Source organism: Eucalyptus grandis, chromosome 11 (genome assembly GCF_016545825.1).
Source record: "Eucalyptus grandis isolate ANBG69807.140 chromosome 11, ASM1654582v1, whole genome shotgun sequence".
Classification (NCBI taxonomy): Eukaryota; Viridiplantae; Streptophyta; class Magnoliopsida; order Myrtales; family Myrtaceae; genus Eucalyptus; species Eucalyptus grandis.
The window spans coordinates 18068355-18084332 of record NC_052622.1 but is presented as its reverse complement, the minus strand read 5'-3'; the positions used below and the strand labels follow the sequence as shown (position 1 = coordinate 18084332).

At 41.2% G+C, this 15978-nt stretch overlaps 3 protein-coding genes across 3 annotated transcripts; 2 read left to right on the top strand and 1 right to left on the bottom strand.

The window, feature by feature from the left end:
- The first annotated feature begins 409 nt into the window (after positions 1–409).
- LOC104425185 (sm-like protein LSM7) lies at positions 410–4505 on the top strand. The gene is made up of 6 exons (XM_010037800.3): positions 410–533; positions 657–720; positions 880–961; positions 1341–1412; positions 3400–3452; positions 4259–4505. Exons 2-6 carry the CDS (start codon positions 718–720, stop codon positions 4346–4348), a joined length of 300 nt encoding a protein of 99 aa, XP_010036102.1. The 5' UTR covers positions 410–533; positions 657–717; the 3' UTR covers positions 4349–4505.
- Positions 4506–6731: 2226 nt separating this feature from the next.
- LOC104425183 (transmembrane 9 superfamily member 12) lies at positions 6732–10214 on the bottom strand. Its single transcript, XM_010037797.3, has 3 exons — positions 10073–10214; positions 9715–9924; positions 6732–9149 (listed from the first exon to the last, which is right to left on the bottom strand). The coding sequence occupies exon 3, from the start codon at positions 9147–9149 to the stop codon at positions 7167–7169; it is 1983 nt and encodes a 660-aa protein (XP_010036099.2). The 5' UTR covers positions 9715–9924; positions 10073–10214; the 3' UTR covers positions 6732–7166.
- A 990-nt stretch (positions 10215–11204) lies between these two features.
- LOC104425182 (elongation factor Ts, mitochondrial) lies at positions 11205–15917 on the top strand. Its single transcript, XM_010037796.3, has 7 exons — positions 11205–11757; positions 11947–12036; positions 12516–12690; positions 12882–13066; positions 13298–13423; positions 13973–14061; positions 15437–15917. Exons 1-7 carry the CDS (start codon positions 11380–11382, stop codon positions 15480–15482), a joined length of 1089 nt encoding a protein of 362 aa, XP_010036098.2. The 5' UTR covers positions 11205–11379; the 3' UTR covers positions 15483–15917.
- The last annotated feature ends 61 nt before the right edge of the window (positions 15918–15978 follow it).

Genomic DNA, 15978 nt, shown 5'->3' with positions numbered 1-15978 from the left:
AGCGTGCTCATCTGATGGAGGTAAAATATTTTCATTGCCATCAATAATGAATCTAATGATGGTCGCTGCACGCGGCAATTTAGAAATTTTATTATTTTTATTTTCATTGCATCTTATTCAAATTAAGAATTTTCACAATGCATCTTATTTATGAAAATTCTCTAGCAGTGAAGTGACGTTAATGTATCTCACACGTGTCTAATTGTGGCGTTACCAATTGATAGTTATAAAGCGAATGCACCCACCAAAAATCATAAAAACAAGTGAACTCATGTCTCATCACTGCTGACCTGGCACTCCACGTCAGCAGAGAGACACGAGGGCCTAGATGTGTGGGGCCCGTGTTTATTCTGGGCCGAGTTGAGCTTGAAAGCCCAGCCCAGTCAAGACGCTTCCCACCTGGCGCTCAAATGCTACTAGCATTATGCCAGCAAGCTGGAGAGAGAGAGAGAGAGAGAGTAGGAAGAGAGGGGAGCGAAGAACAGCGGGAACGAGCAGCTTCTTCCCACCGAAACCCTAGATTTCCGCTGGAGGTCAGTCCCTGATTCGTCTCGCGGCATTTTCGCTCGATCGATCGCGCGGCGGTTCGCCTTCCGATCGCGCGAGGAATCGCCGTTGATCTCACCCGTGGAAAACGTCGTCTCTCTTTCATTCAGGGGTCCCTGCTGAGTTCCGACCGAGGAGAGAGCAAGTGACGGCGGAAAACAATCGGCCGGCATGGTAAATTGCTCGTGCTGTTTTTTTTTTTTTTCCTTTTCTTTCTCTTTACAGCTGAGAGCGTCAGGTGATTGCGCGGAACTGAACAACGTGCGAAAGAATTAGCTTGATTTTTTGTTTTTTGTTTTTCTCTTTTTTGATTGTGCGGTGATTATGTTGCAGTCGGGAAGGAAAGAGACGGTTTTGGATTTGGCCAAGTTCGTGGATAAGGGGGTTCAAGTCAAGCTCACCGGTGGAAGACAAGGTCAGTTCCGGTCTTGCTCTCTTTCTGACGTGAAAAAGCGAACTGCTAGTGACGCGTCCGAAGAGATGGATATGCTTGTTTTCTGTTGGTATTTTGCTGCCTTGTTTAAAGCCCTGGGTAGTGAGATTCATGTCAATTACGAAGTGCGAAAGAGTTTGGGTTCCAAAGCAAACTAGGATCAGGGGAAAACAGCTGTAGAAGTGAGTACTATTAGGCTAACTCTCAGTTTCACTGAGAATTAAGTACTTATATAACTCGTTGGGATTCAAAACACATGAGGAATTGCGTTTAAATATGAACTATGTCATGAGTTCTTTTCACTGTTTTTACTTTCTCTTGTTTCTTTTTTGGTTTGTGATTCTTTTTTCTTTTTCTACAGTTACTGGTACTTTAAAGGGATATGATCAGTTACTGAACCTTGTTCTGGATGAAGCTGTGGAATTTCTACGAGGTAATTACTCTGCCACTCAGCTTATGGATTTACTCTAATTGTGTGTTGACTGAAGTGTCTTTGATGTGGAAAGAATATAGGTATACGTATTATGGTGGTATCTTGACATTTCGTGTGCTTGATATGGGTGAGGAAAAAGTTAGAAAATTCTATAGTTTAAAAGACCCCTTTGTTCCCAAATTTTTCTATATATCGCAAAAGCAGATGCATGATAATAGTCTCATTACCTTTAACGGCATACTGTTTAGGGTGGGGGGGCTTGGCTTTGTGATATCTTCTTGATTTTAGTGTGGTAAAGAAACCCCATTTGGTGCAATTTCTTGTTTAAAAAGATTGGCCAGAAAACATATGCCAGCATTTCCTTCTTCGATGCTGAAAACAGTTTTATTATGTTCTCTGCTGATGATCTCCGCATTTGTCAACTCATTTTCTGTTAACTGTCGGTGCACTTGCCAATAGTCAAACATCACCGATTAATTAAGCTTCAGTGAGCTCAGAGGAGCTGACACTGCCTTCACAATGGACATCCTCTGTAATGGAAATTTCCATTATTAAGTTATAGAGCAAGTCATTTAGGTCTTGTGGCCATTTCATTTTTTTGACCTGAAACACAATGGCTTGTACTTTTGCTCTGTTGTCATTTATCTTTCATGCATGTTGCCGTGTCTGATGCTGTATCATTCTTTTTTCCCTCCTTGAAGGAAGGATTGTTGGGAAAATATTATTTAAACATACAAACTGGTATTTACATGAAGCCTAGGTGAACACTTAGGCTACGCATGATAAAATTTCTACTAATCTATTTCTCTGTTTCTCTGTTCCCTAGAACATATTTGAAACAGAAATCTGTTTGGTAACGCAATTTGATTTTTCTATTTCTAGAACAGATCCAGAAATTGATTTGAAGAAGAAATCAGAAGTTAAAATTTTTAACTTCTCAATTTCTGAATTAGAAATTGATTTTTCAATTTCAGAAATCAATTTCTATTCCAGAAATTTTGTCATGCGCATCCTTAGTTTTCATCTTTTTGTGCTTTTTAGTAATGGCATCGGCACTTTCCAAGCTAGATTTCGAAAGGTGAACTTTTAGATTTGTTTCATTCATCTTTGCTTTCTGTTTGTTATGGATTTGTTGTAGACATTGGTGTAAAGACATATTGTGAAGTTAATCTGGACCCTTGCTGGTTGGTGTTCAAAATTGCACATATTGTATCAAGCATATCATAGGTGCCCTTCTAAATTTAGAGTTAAATCGCTAAAATGACAACCTAAATAGCATGTCCATGCATCTATTTTAAGATTATCATTTCATTTCAGGTGGAATTATCGTCCACTGAATATTAATATAATTGAATTGAACTATGGCCAATACTCTTTAGAATCTAAAAGCACTGGAGGGAACTGAACCACCCAATTAATTATCTGCCCTACTCTGGAAAGACAGAATTAGTAAAAGTTTTCATTTAGGCGGAATATCCGTCGCCACTGAATATTAGTACAATTTAATTGAACTATGGCCCATATCCTTCAAAAGTGTAAAAGCACTGGAGGGAGCAGTTCAATGGCTAAAATTGAAAACCCAATTAATTATCAGTCCTATTGTGGAAGGACAACGAGTGAAAGTTTTTGACAACTAAAGATTGCTGCAGTTCCAGATTTAGGTATATGCATCAAGTCATTGAGTGGTCTTTTCAGGGTGGAGAATGGAGAGAGATTAGATAATTGTTTAAACCAAGAAATCATCATTTGGGGACTATCCAATACTATATACATTGTTTTTGGCTTTTTCAATTCTTTTACAAGACGAGGCATAAGTAATGGTTGGCCAACCAGGATTTAGCATGTGTACTTTTATCATCTTTTGGCTGTTCCCCATGCATTAAACGGTTCGCTTGATTGAGTCCATGATGCCATGCAGGACTTCCCTTGTTGAAATCTCACGTACTCAGGGAACTAACAAAGCAAAAATCTTGTCCTTTCTCTGCAGATCCCGATGACCCCTTGAAGACCACGGATCAAACCAGGCGTCTTGGCCTAATAGTAAGGATATCTTTCATTATGTCATCTGAATGTTTAATATAAACTGCCCCTTGGCTTTTGATTGGAAAAAATCAACTTAGATTCTGAGTGAGGTTAAGCTGAATATATGGCAGAGATGTGTGGCAGATGTATTTGACAATCAAAACTATTTCATGAGCTACATATCCAGAATATTGTGATTTCAAGGACCCCATAGTTTCTTCGTTTGACTGGCAGACCTCTTTTAAAGCCACTACAACAAATGAATTAAAGATTGCAAGCATAGGTTGAGCTGCTTGTCATTAACAGGATATCTATCTTTAGAGATCTCCGGACCATCTGACCTCCTTATATGGTGAAGATCTTTCGAGACATTGGACAACTTTTGTGGTTGGGGCGTGTGGACTTATTGCTGCAAACTGTTACATTCGGAATCACATTTCCAATTCTGATGTATTTAGTCTAAGTTCTGGTAGTGCACGAGGTAATTGATGAAGTGCTGAGGTTTTCTATAAAATTGCACCTTAATTTATGCAGATCACCTTTGCACCTCAATATTGTTCAGAAGGTAGAATCCACACTGTCCAGTAGTTTCTTTTTTACTTTTCTGGCCAATACAATGCTCCAGTAGTTTGCTTGAGACCTGCTTCGTGGATGACCCAGTATGGTAGAACACGTTCTTGTCCGTGACATCTGAAAGATCATCAAATCGATGTTCTTTCCAACTTGATGTTCTTTTCAACTTTAGACCTTCCTCTCTTTTATTTTTCTTCCTTTTTCCTTTCTTAATTCTCGGATGAACGCTGTTCCCTTGTCGGTAATTGCAGGTCTGCCGGGGCACTGCTGTGATGCTTGTGTCACCTACTGACGGCACAGACGAGATTGCCAATCCCTTCGTGCAGCCAGATGGCGCTTAAATTAATCTTTCCTCTCCCTTTTTGTTCTTAGCCTTACTTTTGGCTGGATTTCTGTATAAATATCTTGCCATTTCATTATGAATTAACTCCTCAAACGTTTAGCTTATGTGCCCTTGTAGTTTATTTTAGAATTCAGAGAAGAGCGCTCTCTCTCTCTCTCTCTCTCTCTCTCTCTCTCTGGTCGTCAAGTGCAGTTTCTCTTTTACGGTGAAGCTTGGAAGAGGACGATATTTTCCTTTACAGTTGGAAGGTGTTCGGAGACATTAAAAGCTCTGGTCTTGGTAGTTAACCTTAGTCGAGAATTCCGCCCCTACGAGTAGAGCCATGAGGAATCAATGTCCAAAAACAAGTGGAAGCATCCCCCTGAATTCTTGTTCTTGGCGTGATGATGTATGAAGCACGAAGGAAGTCAGCAGCAAATATGCTTGGTTTTAGCCATAGTGACCAAGTCCAAGAATTTATTTGTTGCCCAAGGGTTGGTTTGTTTGTTTTATGAAAATATGTTTTCGAAAAATATTTTTTAGGAAGTCATTTTTTTGGAAAATAACTATATTTTTGTACTCTGCTGAAATCTAAATATTTTTCATCGTTCTTTTATCTAATTTGATGTTTTGGGAAAATTTATTTTAAAAAAATTTAATTTTAATTTTAAATTATATATATTCTTAAAAAATGATTTTTTTAAATCGAATTTTTATTATTGTTAATTTTTCTTTTAATCTTTTCCTCCCTCCTTCCTCCACCACCACGTGCTTTGATGTGGTCGGCGGTCAAATGCAATCGCTAGATTTGGCAAGCTCAAACCTTACCCTCGCTAGATTTGGCTTTGGGTGAGGTTGGGTTTGGCCTGTGGCGGGTCGCCGTCATGGCCAGCCAAAGAAGAAGAAAAAGAAAATGGAAGAAAATGAATTAAAAACTTAATTTAAAGATTAATAAAAAACACAAAACTAAAGATGAACAAGGAAAACAAAGAACATACAAGACAATTTGCATTTGAAAAAAAAAAGTGAGGAGGAGGAAGTGAGGGCTTATAGGGGTGTGAGATAAAAGATTAAGTGAGGAAAATGTTTTTTATTTTCAAAAGTGAAAAATATTTTTCCTAATTTATAAGACTTTTTTTCTTATGAATTGTTTGGAGAAAACATTTAAAAGCCTTCTAAATTAAGGAAAAATGTTTTCCAGTTTTCCTCACTTGATCTTCCTTAACTCATTCCATAAGCCTTGACTTCCTCCTCCTTTTTTAGTATATTTTTTAAATTCAATTTTTTTTCTTTTTTTCTTTTCTTTATTTTCCCTCTACTTCTTCCTTAGCCGATCACCAGCCACAAAGCAATAGCTGGTGATCGGCCACACGCCCTCGAGCCTCGAGCTCGTCGGTGAGCATGAGGCTTGCTTACCTCCGACAAGCTCATACTTGTCACTCGCCAAATCGACAAGCATAACTTGATGAGGCATAAGGTCGGCGAGTGACGAGCTTGAGCTCGCCAAAGGTGGGCGAGCCTCTCAAGCGTCGCGATGAGCTCAAGGCTCACTGTGGCCACTCACTGGACTTCACCATGGTCGGCGACCAACCAAGAAGAGGAGAGAAACAAAGAAAAGAATTAAAAAAATGAAAAATAGTGTATGGAGAAAAAGATTTTTCTTATCAAACAATAGAAATTATTTTCCAGTTCATTTTTAGATTTCATCCAAATACCAGAAAATAATTAATTTTTCTAGAAAATAACTTTTTAGAAAATATTTTATAGAAACGCCACAAGTGAAATGAATAAAAGTTTAGATGGCAAAATCTTCACTTTATTAATTACACTCACGGGGCTTGACTTTGAGCTGACAGCAGAAGGAGGTGATCTATTTGCAATATCGACGTAAAAGGGATGAACACTTCTCGTTTAAAATTACTAACAATTTCATAGTAAATTCAATTTAAGAGGCCTAGACCGTCATCATCAATTGACTAACTTGTTCGATGCTTAGATTGGGTTCACAGCTTGTGCCTACCAAGCTGACTGTTATTAGAGGGAAATCTTCTTTGTATACATACATTTGTTATAAGTGATCAATTAACACAAAAAAAAAAAAAAAAACAGGTTTGAGGACCAGAGGCGATGCGTCTATAGAGAGGCCCAACGCATGCTAAAAAGATAGGTCTAGATACGCTCACCATATGCGGAAGCAGACATATATGCTATTTCAAGATTAGTGAAAGTTATGCCCCCATAATCAAAACAGCAAATAGCTCCAAGAGGGCTTCTGGTTAGATGTCTTCACCAGAGATATACCTCATCTTACCGCTATAGTGACGAGCACAACGTCACATCAGGAAATTGCTGCTGAGTGGGCAAAACCATCAGATGATTTATTAGACATATGAACAACAATGTGAATCGATTACTGCCTTATTGAATTGAGTAGATATCGAATCTGACATGCTTGCCAAGACAGCATCAAACATCCATAATATGAAATAAACTGTCCATTGACTATAATAATATTCGCTGACATGAACTAAAACCCATAAACAAAAAGTTTAGAATGATCCAACAGCCTATAACAATTTTGAGAAACTATAACGACATCAAAACCTCTAACCTCACGGAGCTCAGATATTATTTAAGGCGTGAATAATATCAGCAATAGCATGCGCCTCTCTATCCAGTGCAGCATGGTTGGCCACAAAATGACTCGGAGAAAGCCAAAAGCAAGGACCAAGAAAACATTCTACAAACCAGAGGCAGAGACTCCAGCTAGCTCGTAGACTTCATGAAAAGTGGTTTCCGTTTTCTTTCTTTTGGGACGACAGGAAAGGTGAAAATCTCTAATCAATCTTCACCGATGAGAAAAGGTAATGAACAAAATAGAAAGACGTGAGGAAGCCAATGGTGCCAGTGGACAACATGATTGCAGTTGCCATTATCAGAGAATAACCAAGGTAAAGCATGGCTGACACAGGTCCACTCAAACTCTGAAGGTCAAAAATCAAGTAGTTGATGGAATATAGGAACACATAAAGGGCGACCGTGCCAGAAGCATAGAAAGCTTTCCACCACCATCGCCAGTCTTCTACACAAAGATGCATGTAGGTAAGGACCACAGAGACTTCAGCACAGACAACGATCAGCAATAAGAGCACGATTAGCAGGAAGCCAAAGACGTAATAAAACCTCCCAAGCCAGATGCTAGAGAGGATAAAGAACAGTTCGATGAAGAGGGTTCCAAATGGAAGTGTCCCTGCGCCCAGAACAAGAAGCCACGAGGGATATCTGCGTGCAGGAATTTCTCTGGGGATCTGGTTGGTACGAACAGGATATTGAATTGCCTCAGCACGTGTACCTAGAAATCCTCCCAATAGGGTGAGTGGCACGGAGATGCAAAACCAAAGGGCGAACAGGATGAAGTACAAGGATATGGGAATAGCGCTAGTACTGTTGCTTCCCCAAAGTAAGAAATTGAGTACCGTAAGAATAATGAAGACAATCCCAGGGAAAAAACAAGCAACTGACCAGGAGACAGACCTCCATCCTTCTGAAGTTCCCTTGAGAGTTCTCCACAAGCGGACACCAACATATCCAGCAAAAATTCCAAGGAATAGATAGAGGATTATCATCCCAGTCAAGAGCATTCCTCGTGAAGCAGGCGACATAAAGCCAAAAGCTGCAAAGACAATGGTGACAACTGCCATTCCAGTAATTTGAACCCCATCTCCAATCATCACACAAAGAAGCTTTGCACACTCTGGTTCTCTGAAGACATCGCCCACGACAAGCTTCCAGCCAGAAAGTTCCTCATTCATCTGTGCTTGAGCTTCTTTGTCCAATTCCTCGTACCTTGTGAGATCCCTTCTCACTGTCCGCAAGAATATCACAAAGACAATACCAGCTAAGAAAAAGATCACCATCAATGAGTTGAGGATGGAAAACCAGTGTACTTTTGCACCTTCCATTTGTAAATAAGCATCCCATCGTGATGGCCATCTAATGTCGCTCTTCACAAATTCAACTTCATAGGTGAATGACACTTGCTCTTGCTCCCTAATTATTTGTGACTTGTCATACTCCGTCGGGCAGGTAACTGGATCGATTCGGTCATACATTTTGTCCTTTGACATCTTGTCGGGGTCAAATTTAACACTGCAAGGAATGACCTCAAACTTAACTATCTCAAAACCCGAAGCCTTCTTCTTATCATCAGCTTCAGAGATTACACCAAGACCCTCTTCACCAGTTCCTATGATCTCCACTCCACTACCTTCGTACTCATGAACCAAGACCCTAAATTTGAGGTGATTAATAATGTAATCCTCATTGCTGCCCTGTGGCGTGTACCCAACTGGAAAACCAGTCCACTGAATGTTGACATTGTTCTGCTTGGCATACCTCAACGCCGGCAAATTGTCAAGGATCATGTTGACTTGATACAAATCCCGAGTCCTCTGCTTAAGAAGCTTCACTTCATGATCCTTCAGCTCCGCCGTAGTGCAGAGGTACACCGTCTCGTTGATATTCATTTGGAAGCGATAGGGGGAGTTATCGATTTGATCCCCCATGAGCAGCTCACCAAGATTCTCCGCACTCTTCTTAACGCCTTCTGGTGGTTGGCAGTAAGGGAGACTGTAGTAGCTAAAGGGAAGTTCTGTCTCGATAGATGTCAAAGAATTGACTTTGGCGAATATCTTATCACGAGTGGAGTACGTGTGCATGTAGCTTCCTGGAAGATAGAACCCACTACAAACGTGGGCCAACAGAGCAAACAGCAAAGGCAGACGCCATTTGCATATCGAGTGCATCCCGGATCTGGACATCTGAAGCCAAAAATGAAACGAATAAAACTACAAGATAAACACCTCGACATCATCGTGCAACACCGTGACTAGCGTAATGCTATGGCATATTTCCACCGTGAGAGAAGACAATCAATCCGTAACCACCAGTCAGAGAAACATCTAAAAAGTCGCCACTCGAAAAGCCAAACGGTAAACAAACATCCGAAACGAGCAATTTCATCCTAGCATAGAAAACCCGCGATCCTGACAACAGCCGACGGAGCAGAGCTAAACCCCAAAACGCGAAAGGAAATCAAAAAAGCGAGCAGATGCCTTTCGGCAGTGAACAAACAGCACGGATCCAACGGTCGAGACACGCGCACGACGACAACGAGACGCGACCGAGCCGAACAGTCACTATCGCGAGCCTCGAAAGAAAACCTAATCACCCAAGCCGGACCATTCATCGCCTCGCCCGACTCGAAATCGACCACAGCAAACGAACAACATAACCAATCAAAGACCACATCCAAGCAGAGACCACAATCCGCCGATTACCCAAAAACCCAAATCAGATCTACCGAACAACGACGGCAGTTCGTACCTTTCCTCAGATCTGGATCCAATTCAGCCCGATCAGATCCGCTCCTCAGCGCTCCCCCGAAAGCGCATGCGAATCGCGGAAAAGGAAACCCGAAGCCTCCTCTTCTTCTCCTCTGGAACCTCGGCAGCAACGCCAACGCACTCGATCCCTCCCCCCGCGAATGGCCGAATCGTCTCCTACTTTATACCGGAAAAAGCCGTGAGATGTTGACTGCACATGAAGCATACCAGCTCAGATCAGATCTCGCGTAAAATAACGACAGTCGCTGCGAATATTTAAAAAAAAAAAAAAAAAAATAGAAAAAAAAAGAAAAAAAGTTGGTTTTTTTTATTTATTTAATTTCTTCTTCTGGTTTTACCGGAGAGGAGCGAGCGCTGTAACGTGAGGAGGAGTGCGCTGGGAGAAATTGAATAATCAAAGGACGAAGGAAGCAAGCAGGGGGAGATGGATGATGATGATGGTGGTGACGATGGTTTTGGCCTTTTTACGCCATGTTTAACCACCCTTCGTTAATCGCGTCTTTCGTGGCGACTCTGGTTGAGAGCGTGGTTGAGTTGAGTTGGGCCCATCGAGGCCCATGTTTGTACTGGGGCCCTTTCGATGGGCGGAGGCCCGGGCCTAGTGTGCACGTGCTAATGCTATATGGGCGCGTTTGTTTCGTTGAGGATTTATTGATTAAGAAATATATTTCGCACGAAAATCGTTTTTCCCAGAGGAATTCCTAAGTTTTATTGACGTTAGAATTTATGGACATCAGAAAGCATCGTGGGTGGTCCTAAATTGGGAATTTATAGAATTTAATGACATGTTGAAGGACATATATTTTATTATTATTTTGAATGCCTATAAAAGAGAAACACCGTGGTGCTTAACACCTGCGATACCGCAAAAAACCATGAGCCGCACTCGCTTCCATTTACCTAGCAAGCGGCTCAAATTGACCACCCATGGCCAAGAACACGAGATTTGACAGGCTCCTAACTTGGTCATGACAACTATGAGCTTGAGCTCGAATGACCATAGCCACCAAAGGTACAGTCATGGTGGAAAGCAATGAATACTCTCCTCCCTAGCTCTCTCCCTTGATTTCATTTTTTTTAACTCGTGTCATATGATGTGATACATATTTGTTACTATGCGATGATATTATTTACATCAATAATTCATCTGTCGATGTCATAAAAAATCAATCATTAAGAGAAAAAAGTTGAATGAAAAGGTCTAACGGGGCACTTTTTTTAAAAAGTAAGGCGACGCTTTCGAAAAAAATAATAATAGCGAAGAAGCATTTTGTTTTCGTTCGAAAGTAAAGAGCCATTTTGACTTCGAGGCAAAAATGCACGGGACCACCCGGAAACTTTAAGCCTTTTCAAGGTTCCGGGCCTTTTGACGTCGTCTTCCTCGTGTCGGGCTCGGGTCGAGGGCCGAGGCCCAAAATTCGGCCCAATCTGCCAGAGCCTCCGCAAATATTCCGTGCGAAGATCCTCTCCCCGTCTTCTTCACTTTCGCCTTCCTCAGCTTCCGTCGCCGTTCGCCAGAAACCTCAGCAGCACACTCGCCGGCGGCGGTAGGGTTTTTCACAGATCCGGTGACGAAGACCCCCCGCTGTCGTTAGCTCCCGCATTTTGATTCGATTCCCAGCGAAGAGTGGAATCGCGTCCAGGAATGGCGCTGCTGAGGAGCGTGGCGAGGACTCCTCTCGGAAATGCACTGTGCAAGCGGCTTCTGAGCAGCGCGGCGGTCGGGAGAGGGTTCAGCAGCGGTGTCGGCGCCACGGAGCAGATGAGTTTGATCAGGGAGTTGAGGGAGAGGACGAGCGCTCCGATAAAGGAAGTGAAGTCTGCTCTGGTCGACTGCCAGTGGGACATCGAGGCCGCTCAGAAGGAGCTCAGGAAGAGGGGGCAGGTGGTGGCGTCGAAGAAGTCTTCGCGGACCGCGGCGGAGGGCTTGCTGGCTCTCGCGCAGAGCGAGGGCAAGGCCGCCGTCATCGAGCTCAACTGCGAGACCGACTTCGTCGCTAGAAACGAGATCTTCCAGCATTTGGTAAATTTTCATGTTTTGATCATGATTTACGATTCTGCTTTAGTTGCTTGAATGCGTGAATCCATGCCGAGCAGCGAGCTTTCCTCGTGCGAGACGATTGAGGCGCTGCTTGGTTTGCTATCTCCGATATTGCGACTTGGTTTGTTCATAGTCATTAACTAATTCGTCACGGACGTAAATGAACTTCAGGCGTTAGCTTTGGCGAAGCAAGCTTTGCTGGTGGAAAATCCTTCTAACCAAGTTTCCGGGATCTATCACATGGGACCTGAGCACTTGGAGGTGAGAATTATGTATATTTGATCTTTAGCTGTAGCATTGTAATAAGTAAATAGCTTAATTTGTTACGGTCTCTGTGTATGTAGATGTCTGTTGTCGTCATCCGATCCCATGCTTAAATTCTGTCTTAAGATATGAATCACAAAGCAGTACATTTCACAAGCTCCTAGATCAATGAAAGTGCAAAGTTGATTATTCACCATGACTAGGGTAAACAGTTCTTGAGAGATCATCATGGCTTTAGTTAAAAGTAGATTTTTCTCTGTCCAAGTCATGACGATGTTGTCTTTGGACAGGCAGTGTTTTCATATCCTGTTGTCTTCGCAATGATGTGGCTCGAAAAGTACCATGCGGCTGTGCTTTAAGCTTACTGTGGCAATTTGATCTTATTGTATTTCATAGATGCTCTATTTTATTTAGATAAGTCAAAGGCTCAATTTTCAAGAGCCATAAGAGGGTTCTAAGCTTTTTGGCTTCACCAGGGCTTGAAGTTAAACCTCGAGCATCCAAAAATCAGTGGAGAAACAACTGTTCAGAATGCAATTACAGAAGTGGCTGCAATGATGGGAGAGAATGTAAAATTTAGAAGAGGTTATGCCATGTGTGCTTCTTCACACGGTGTTCTTTCCACATATCTTCACACTAGTCCCCAACCAGGTAAGAAGCGTTTGGATACCTTTTTTTCTTTGTAAGAGATTGAAGATAAATGTGATAGAGAGCATGCTTCTTTTCTTCATGTGCGCTCATCATTGCATTCATACCTTGAAGCAAAATGTAGTTGCTTGATGGAGAGTTGCCGCATTGGATGGATAAAAAGGCCTTATGGTTGGATGCATGATCTTAATTAGGTTTAGGCCGTATTGCTGGAATCCTGTCTCTTGAAGTTGAAGACGAGAATTCACAACTTGATGCACTGCAACGAGTTGGTTCAGAATTGGCGATGCATATTGTGGCTGCCAAGCCTTTGTTTCTGACTAAGGAGCTTGTCACGCCCGATGCATTAGAAGGTGAACGGGAAATCCTGAAGTCTCAGGTAATCTTTCTTTGTGAAAGTGGTATTTGTTGGATCCCACTAGAACTTAAAGAAAATTTGTCCATGCTTGTGCTTTTTTCTTGGAAAACTGTTTACACGTTTGGCCATTGACTGTTTAGTTCATTGGGCTTGGCAAGGCATTCGTCTTAGTTCTTTGTGTCTAAACTAGCTTTCTTATCCAGTTTTTTTTTTTTGGTAAGACTTTCTTATCCAGTTTTTTGGTGCCTTCAGGCAGAAACTTCGGGGAAACCTCAGATGGCCATAGACAGGATGGTTGAAGGTCGTCTACGCAAATACATGGAGGAAGTGGTACTTATGGAGCAAAAGTTTGTTGTGAATGATAGTATTAATGTGAAGGTATGTATTAAAATTCTTCTGTATTTTGAGAACACAAGAACATTCTCAAGGAATTATAACCTGCAACAGTAGCAAAATGATTGCAAATCCCAAATAGAGTTCATTGGTTCTTCCATTTTTCAAATCATGTATCAAATGATACAATGATCAAACTATACTATTTATATCTTGGTCCATAAGCCAATTACCTTTTTTCTTTCTTGACGTATTTGTTTGGAAAAATGGTCTGCCTTCCAGAAGAAACATGCTAGCTCTGGTAATTGACATGGGTGGAGATGGAAGTCAAGTATTTGTCGACTTGTGCCGAAGAAAGAATCCAAATTTAATTTTAGTTACTACCAAGTGAGTCAGGTGCTAGTGTAGGGTTATTCAACACGTATTGTAGTTTCACTGGCTCAATAAATAAAATATATATGGAAAATTTATAAGGATACTCCTCCTGTAATTTTCAGCAGCATCCTTTTGTTTGAGGGCTAGGCAGCAACGCGTTTCTTATTATCTGTATTTATATCTATCAAAAGTGACCATTTGCTTGTTTTGGTATTGCAGACTTTGATAAGCAATCTATCGAAGGAAGTGGGATCCTCTGTGAAGATTGGAAACTTTTTCAGAATGGAAGTTGGAGAAGGAATTCAGAGGTAGCTACTTTCACTTTTTAAGATAATGAGACTCTTAAATTTCAATGATAGCAGGTGTCTCCAAATCTCTTATCTCTTGGACGCTGTAATGCTTATGTGGTGTCATTTGGATGAGGTGATTTGATTTCTCTTCTCGAGTCCTTGGATCACTGCAAAAATGACATTTTGATATCAATAGTTGGATGATGTTATTGAATCTTTCTCTTGGGCGGTCTGACCAATAGTTAAGGTTTTACTGTGATTGGACTTTGTTCTATAAAAGTTGGTGCTATCATATCTTATAGTAGATGCGGGAACTCATCAAGCCTTTTGTTCATTAAACTTTATTTATTCTGGAACGGAAGATTCTGAAGGGCTCAGGCAGTATCCCTACTTGGTACCAAGATTGTGCCCTCAATACCGGGAAAACCTCATTCTCGATTGGGCATTTGGTCACTTTGCTGTACTGCAGGAACCCAGCTTCATTGAGCCTTAGTAATTAGCTGCTCTATCATGTTAGAGAGATACATCTGATAATGCAGAGAAAGAAGATCCAAAAATAAATAAGGCAGACTATCGCTATATGGACATAGTGGGTGTATCTTCATACTTTTAACTGAAGATTCTTGACATTCTGAATATTGCACTGAGGTCGCTATTCCATGGTTGGATAAAGTTCTATTTTTAGAAATCTGATGTCTGAATTGTTGGCATCAGCCTGTTGTGACAAATTCATACTTGTTTTGAACTTTTAGAACAAAGTACACTGGGACCTCCATTGATGCCAACAGTGAATGTCCATGAAAATTCAAATGAAGCAGTTATCTCCCAGTGTACTTCAAAGAAGTGCTTAAAAATAAGACTGCTGTGTGTTATTATGGTAGCTTTTACAGCTGAACTGGCAACTTGATTGAGGTCCCGTGCTTACTGTAGAGGTTGAAATTGCAGAGGTTGATGGGTTGGGTGGTTGAACCAAATCTGTCTTTGGTGTTGCACATGTTCATGTGCCTATTGGCGAGGCAATGACTTTTCCAACCTTTTTGACCCAGGTCGGGTGATGGTTTTCAATTAGCTTGTCCTATGCATAGAGAACTGCTTTTGAAATCGAGCCAAAAACAGGCTTTTGTGGAAGCATGTTCCTTTGAACATTTTCCACGACTTTTTTCTTTCAAATAGGATGTTTTATTAAAGCATGAGATGGTGAGAAGGAAACCTTGGTTAGCTATAACCTAGCTGAGAAATAAAGCTCGTGGGGCTGGCTGGCTGGCATCGGGTAGCATCTATAGTTCTGATGACTAACATGTAACTCAGCATAAGTGTGCAACTCTGCATTGTTGTTTTGTAAATACTCATTCTCTCTCTCTGATGTATAAAATGTTGCCCGCTGTAATCACAGGAATGAAACATCGAGTGCACCTGAACCTGTGGCTCAAGCTGTGTAATATGAGGGTATGCTCTCAACAGAATCTGATGGATGCAATACGTCACTGCAAATTGAAGATCCTCAATTAATTTCTTTCTGTGCGACAGGCTTAATTATTTGAGAGGCACAGCTTCACTGAAAATGTTGTGTTGCGAGCTTTCCTTAATTTTCATTTAATACCGTGAGATTTGTTAGAAATGGAGAGTGATAATGAAGCGGCGTAGTAGATTCATAGTTGCTCTAGGTCCATTTGGCTCTCTCAAGTGATTAAACATCTGACTCCTGGAACTTTTCATGTAGTAGTAGGGGCGGCATCTCCGACTTCTGTCAAGGTTGGTGAAGATTAACAAGTTGGGTCACTCTGATATTGCCAATTTGCTTGTTTAGTGTGGATAACAGTTTAAAGTTGATGCAGGATAAGATCGTGAATAAGATTCGGTTTATGTCTTGAGTTTGCCTGATGGTCATATTGCTAATCAATGATAATTCATTGGCTGAGATCTACCTTTTGTCGT